Genomic DNA, 6,459 nt, shown 5'->3' on the forward strand with positions numbered 1-6,459 from the left:
TGAATCGACTCAAAAAGGACAGTTCTTTCTATCTTTTACCGTTTTAGGTCTACAGTGATCAACTATGAAACTGGAAATTACCGACTTCTATTAATTCTGGTTTAAATAGAGGATTAAGGGAGGAGATGGAAACTACACAGAGAAAAATCCGTTCTCCGGACAGCGGTATATTGTACAAATATACGGTATCCTCTTGCTCACTATAGAAATAAGTACGGAGCATAAGTTATCCGTATGCTACATAGGCACTGCCCTTAGATGTTACATCATGCCATTGCAGGATGTCTGACATCTAACAGTTTTCCGTATATCACATGCATATACTTATGTTTCCTTCGTCAGCTATATGTTATATACGTCCACTTGTATGTGAGATCCTGACCGCCTATATTGTTTCATACGGAAAGTACGTATAGATGGAACACTTATACAGAAAGTATTATAAAACATGCGTTTTCAGTTATACGTCTAGTGTACGTTAAGTCCAAAAACTACAGGAATTACGCATGTAACCTATCTTTTTAAGTATGCCACCTACATTTTTTTTTCTCAGTGTATTTTTCGGACGCTGAATAGATTCCAAGAATCTCTTCTTTCTTGGTTTTTCGTTATTGCTCTGATACATGGCGATAGACGCATGGAAAGACAACGTAGCCATTCTTATGATTTCCTAATCCTATATTTATGAATAGCACAGTTAGAAGCTTAAAAAGACATCAATTGTGATTGTAACAAAGAGGTCTACAGTAACAAAGAAAAAAGCAGAGGAAGAAATTTGTTGTGAAGTACAAGTGCTTAGGAAATTAATTGAACGAAAACGCAAACCACGAGAACTTAAAAGAATAAAAGCCCTTTCAACGAACAGCGTATGTCTATTGTGAAAGAAAAGACTCACCAAGATCGGATCGACGCCTTTCTAAGAAAGTAACAGTATGCGGTAGACATATATAAGTCTCGTGGGATCTGCACGCCCCTGTAGAAACTTAACTTAGGTCTCATGACATCTACGCGATTCCTGTAGGAACTTCGCGTAGAACTTTTGTGACTCTTAACGTATAGGTGATTTATAGGAGACACTATCCTAACAACCTTTAGGAAACTTTTTATACGAGGACAATTAAAAAAATATGCCGTTGGTTTATCAATGACACACACTCACAGTTACAGAACTTTTATCATACACATTAGGAAAGTACAACATTACATTCCTTTTCAACATATTCACGATTCAAATTTAGGCACATGTCATAATGTTTTGAAAGTTTTGAAATTCCTTCCGCAAAAAAAAATCTCCCGCATGGGAATGAAGCCACCCGCTAACAGCATTGTGAAGCGCATTGTCATTGACGAAGCGGTGCGATGCAAGCCACTCTCCCATGTGCTTAAAGAGGCTCTAGTCGCTCGGCTCCAAATCTGTGTTACAGGGCTGACTACAGATGGGAGCCCACTTCCTGGCACATTGTCTACGTCAGTTCGTCCATCTTTAAACGTGCGACACCATTCACGTACGACAGCTACATTCATCATGTCTGGTACGTAAACATCACATAGTGATGATGTATGAAGGGGTGATATGTTTATGTACTTTATTTACAACTCATGCATATCACAACCACAGCTAATGAACTGTATGATTAAACCCATATTACTGATTCACCCAGATATCATGAAGGAACGAGAAATAAGACTTGACGAATATTTTAGATGTTACTTGCTTCAATTCTTATTTAAAGGTACATGTGTTAATATGATAAATATAACATGCTTTGTTCATATGTTAATATACTGATATAATACTTAAATATTAGTACAATGAATTACTTAACATCTTTCTGCAGTAATCGTTGCTTGCTGCTAGCTAAACCACATGTTGCTTGCTAACCATCATACTTTGTCTTCGATCACACATAAACTGAATAACACTCTAAAACACTGTTAAGAACATGTAAATCTTGTCTATTAATGAACATGTGTTTCTCTAAAGACTATGAATAAATATGTTTTTCTAAAACTATGAATGAATATGTTTGCCTAGTTGCACTTCACAACACATTGTCGAATGCACAGACACAACTTGAATAGAACACTGAAGGCACTGTTGCCAGCCGACGCAAACACAACTCACTAAAACATCAGAAAAATCACTAAAAGAATCACAAAGAATTCACTAAACTATATACAAAAATGAAACTAATATGAATAAAAATAATGCACATATGCAAGCTTATCCATCCTCTCCCTCCTTGATTGGACACAATCAATTAATGCTCTAGGGGAAAGGAATTAATTTAGCAACACTGCACCGAAAAATGCCACTTTTACATTTCACAGTTGCCACTCGCACTAAATTATCATTGCCCGGATGAACTTCTTTAATCACGCCTAACTTCCACACTTGAGGAGGAACATTGTCTTCTTTTAACAATACGACCATGCCCGGTTATAGATTAGGCTGAGCTGACTTCCATTTTCTTCTTTGTTGTAACTGGTTGAGGTAATCCCTTGACCAACGTTTCCAAATATGCTGCTTCATTTGTTGAATCCGTTGACATCTGCCTAGTCTGTTGATAGGTGCGTCCAGGAGATCTGGTTCCGGAAGGCTGAGAAGTGTAGCTCCCATCAAAAAATGTCCTGGACTGAGATACATTGGATCTGTAGGATCGTTGAAAATGGCTGTCAATGGTCTTGAATTTGGAATGGCTTCAATTTGAACAAGTAACGTGTTCAACTCTTCGTATGTCAGACTTGCTGTTCCCGCTACACGCCGTAGGTGGTACTTCATGGATTTTATTGAACTTTCACATGACCCCATGTGAGAAGATCTGGCAGGAATGAATTTCCATTCTAAACCTTCTTGAGCTGAGTGTTCCAGGATGTCCTTTCTGTTAGTCTTGGATTCAAAAAATTGTTGCAATTCTCGATTGGCGCCAACAAAGTTTGAACCATTGTCGCTACAGATAGATAAGCATTTTCCTCGCCTAGCAATAAATCTCTTCAATGCTGCGATGAAGGCTTGAGAACTTAAGTCTGAAACTATTTCTATGTGAACTGCTCTAGTGGCTAAACAGATGAACAACGCTGCATAGACTTTCATTTGAATTTTGCTGCGAATCGTGGGCTTGACATAAAAGAATCCTGCATAGTCAACTCCCACGTATACAAATGGTCTTGCTTCATTTACTCTCTCCTTGGGTAAGTGTCCCATTAACTGTGATGAACTTGTTGATCTCCACTTGAAACAAACCAAACAATTGTGTACTATTGCCTTGACCATCTTCTTAGCTCTTGGAATCCAATATCTGGTACGCAAGGATGCAATAAGAAGCTGTGGTCCTGCATGAAGCAACCTTTTATGTTCTTCTTTGACTATCAGGTGGGTGAAATGATGTTCTGCAGGTAGGATGAATTGATGCTTGTTGTCGTACTCCAAGTTTGCATGTTCCAATCTTCCTCCTACTCTTAGCATTCCTTCCGTGTCCAGAAATGGAAAAAGATCCTTGATTGGGCTCTTTGTTGAAACTTCCATTTGTTGCTGCAAGTTCAATATTTCTTGATGATAGGTAGTATGTTGTACTATCTTGATACATCTGTGTAACGCTAAACGAAGTTCCGAAGCGTCAAGACTATCGGTTTTTCTTTCTAATTTCTTGGAAAGACAATTATGTTTGAATCGCAAACAATATGCTACTACTCTAAACATTTTGTTTAACGATGAATACCTTTTCATAAAGCTTGTTTCATGAACTGCCACCAAACTTATCATGACTTTCTTCTCTTCTGGAATACTAGCTGGCTCATTTTGTTCTTGACATGGCCATTCTGCTGTGTGAAGAAACTCTGGACCATGCCACCATTCTCGAGACTGAATAAGAGTATTGGGATCCGCTCCTCGACTAACTATGTCTGCCGCATTTTCTTTACTAGGCACGTGGTGCCATTGATTGATTTTTGTGATTCTCTGAATTTGAACCACACTGTTGGGTACAAATGTCTTCCAACGATTGGGAGGTGATTTGATCCATGACAAAACTATCGTCGAGTCTGTCCACAGGTGTATACCACAGACCTCTATATTCAATATGGATAGCGTTTTGTCTATTAGCTTCGAAAGTAACAGTGCTCCACATAATTCCAATCTAGGCAAGGATTGCTTCTTCAGTGGTGCAACCTTCGACTTTGAACAAAGTAAATTAACTTCAATGTTTCCTTGATCGTCTGTAGCCCTGATATACACTACTGCTCCAAAATTTTCTTCACTTGCATCGCAGAAACTATGTAATTGAATTTTCTTAACGTTCTCCGAAGACATTACGTTTCTTGTAATTTGTATCTTCGCCATCGCAGGTAACCAAGACATTAATTGATTACACTCAACTTGTAGGACTGTGTCTAATGGATCATTCCAATCCATTCCTGTCTTCCACAACTTCTGTAAGAAATTCTTGTATTTGATGACAATTGGAGCGATGAGACCTAATGGATCGAAGATAGATGACACTATACTGACGACTTATCTTTTTGTCATTGCAACCTTACTTTCTACTGCAGTTCCATTTTTACAAATTTTGTTCGAAATTATAAGTTTGTCTGTTAATGGAATCCATGCTATTCCTAAAGTCTTAACACTATCTTGCTGACCAAGTATGATTGGCTGTTGTTTTTCCCTGAAGTCTTCAGGAACTCCTTGAAGTACTTCTTCTTTGTTAGAACTCCATTTACAAAGCTTGAAGCCTGCTCTGCTTAAAATATTAATAAGATCCTTCTGTAGTTCTAAGGCCTTTGACATGTTTGGTACTGATTTTAACACATCATCAATGTAGAAATTGTGTTTTATTACCTCTGCTGCTTCTGGAAATTCCTTGGAATTTTCCTCCGCTATTTGCTTCAGATATCTTGTTGCCAAGAAGGATGCTGACGAAGTCACGTACGTCACTGTTTGTAGTTCGTACGTCTGGATCGGTTCTTCTACTGATTTTCTCCAAAGGATGCGTTGTAAACACTTGTCCTCATCATGAATTAATATTTGGCGGAACATTTTCTCTAAGTCTGCTGTAAATGCAACTGGATACAACCGAAACCTTAAAATAATGGAGTACAAGTCATCTTGAACAATTGGCCCAACTTGAAGAATGTCATTCAATGATTTGCCATTAGACGTTTTTGCACTTGCATCAAAAACCACTCTTAATTTAGTTGTTGTACTGTCCATCTTGAATACAGGATGATGTGGAAGATAACAACTGCTGCTGCTGTTCACGTCTTCCTCTGTAACTTTTCGCATGTGACCCAAACTTAAATATTCATCCATGAAGGCGGCATATTCTTTATGAAACTCAGGATTTTGTAGCAATCTTCTTTCAAGCTGCTTAAATCTTTGTAGTGTCATGTTGTAAGACTCCCCTAAAGCTGCATTCTCTTCCTTCTTTGGTAATTTGACAATACATCTTCCGTCTCCATTTCTGGTTGTATTTTGTAAAAAATGCTTCTCACAATTTTCTTCTTCCGGCGTGTAAATCTTAGTCTGAAGATCTTCGAGTTCCCAGAATTTTCTCAATTGTGTATCCAAGTCTGTCTCCATCTGAGCAAAACATGAAATTACCAACTGGTTGGCTTCTTCGGGTATTGAAGGCATATTTCCGACGACAACGTATCCTAGCTTCGTTTCCTGCAAAACTGGATAATGTCCTTTTCTAGTCTTCTGGCCTGGCTCGAGGAGACTGTGGAATAACCCCGCACCTATAAGCATGTCTACTGACGACGAGCGATGAAAATTTGGATCGGCTAAGCAAATATCCTTTGGCAAGTTCCAATTACTGTAATCAAATTTTTAGAAGGTATGCAACCTGTAATGTTTGGCAATACTAAACAATCGACCACTGCATTAAATTCACATGTTCTTGAATAAATATGAACTTCAACACTGTACTGAGCTTCGGAGGTTACAGAATTGATACCTCTAATGGGAACACGATTTTTCGTTTTCTTGAGACCTAATCTATGAACTAAAGCTTCGCTTACAAAATTCGATTGAGACACTGCATCTAATAACACTCTGCATTGTTGAAAACGACCTTTAGTGTCTGTTACGTTAACTAACGCTGTTGCTAATAAGATTTGCTGACCATAATTAATCTTAAATGAGCAATAAGAGTCCTGTGGTTGAACCTTAACCTGATTCTGTTCCTTAACTTTAGGTACGTTAGTATTATTGTTATTTGTTTTGCTTGAACTGTCTTTGTTAGTAGCCTCCTGAGTAGTATCTTCATGCAACAGTGTGTTATGCTTAAAATTACATTTCTTACAAGTACTTGATTTGCATGCCTTTACTTGATGTTTATTACCTAAGCAATTAAAACATAATTTATTTTGCTTCACGAGCTCCTTTCTTTGATTAATGTTAGCACTCAGAAATTCTGGGCAGCGAAAAACAGCATGCGTTTCTTTGCTACGGCAAATATT

The 6,459-nt window shown here is 38.0% G+C and overlaps 2 protein-coding genes across 2 annotated transcripts; both read right to left on the bottom strand.

Moving 5' to 3' along the window:
* Positions 1-2,440: 2,440 nt before the first annotated feature.
* Positions 2,441-3,466, bottom strand: LOC145689247 (uncharacterized). The gene has a single exon (XM_081763384.1). It carries the CDS (start codon positions 3,464-3,466, stop codon positions 2,441-2,443), a length of 1,026 nt encoding a protein of 341 aa, XP_081619510.1.
* A 1,044-nt stretch (positions 3,467-4,510) lies between these two features.
* On the bottom strand, positions 4,511-5,746 carry LOC145689248 (uncharacterized). The gene has a single exon (XM_081763385.1). It carries the CDS (start codon positions 5,744-5,746, stop codon positions 4,511-4,513), a length of 1,236 nt encoding a protein of 411 aa, XP_081619511.1.
* Positions 5,747-6,459: the final 713 nt, after the last annotated feature.

This window comes from Thermobia domestica, chromosome 7 (assembly GCF_964235325.1).
Source record: "Thermobia domestica chromosome 7, izTheDome1.hap1.1, whole genome shotgun sequence".
In the NCBI taxonomy this organism is placed as follows: Eukaryota; Metazoa; Arthropoda; class Insecta; order Zygentoma; family Lepismatidae; genus Thermobia; species Thermobia domestica.

What these genes read in the sequence shown, in the direction of transcription:
- LOC145689247 (XM_081763384.1), bottom strand. Translation starts at nt 3,466, where the DNA reads ATGCTAAGAGTAGGAGGAAGATTGGAACATGCAAACTTGGAGTACGAC.
- LOC145689248 (XM_081763385.1), bottom strand. Translation starts at nt 5,746, where the DNA reads ATGCTTATAGGTGCGGGGTTATTCCACAGTCTCCTCGAGCCAGGCCAG.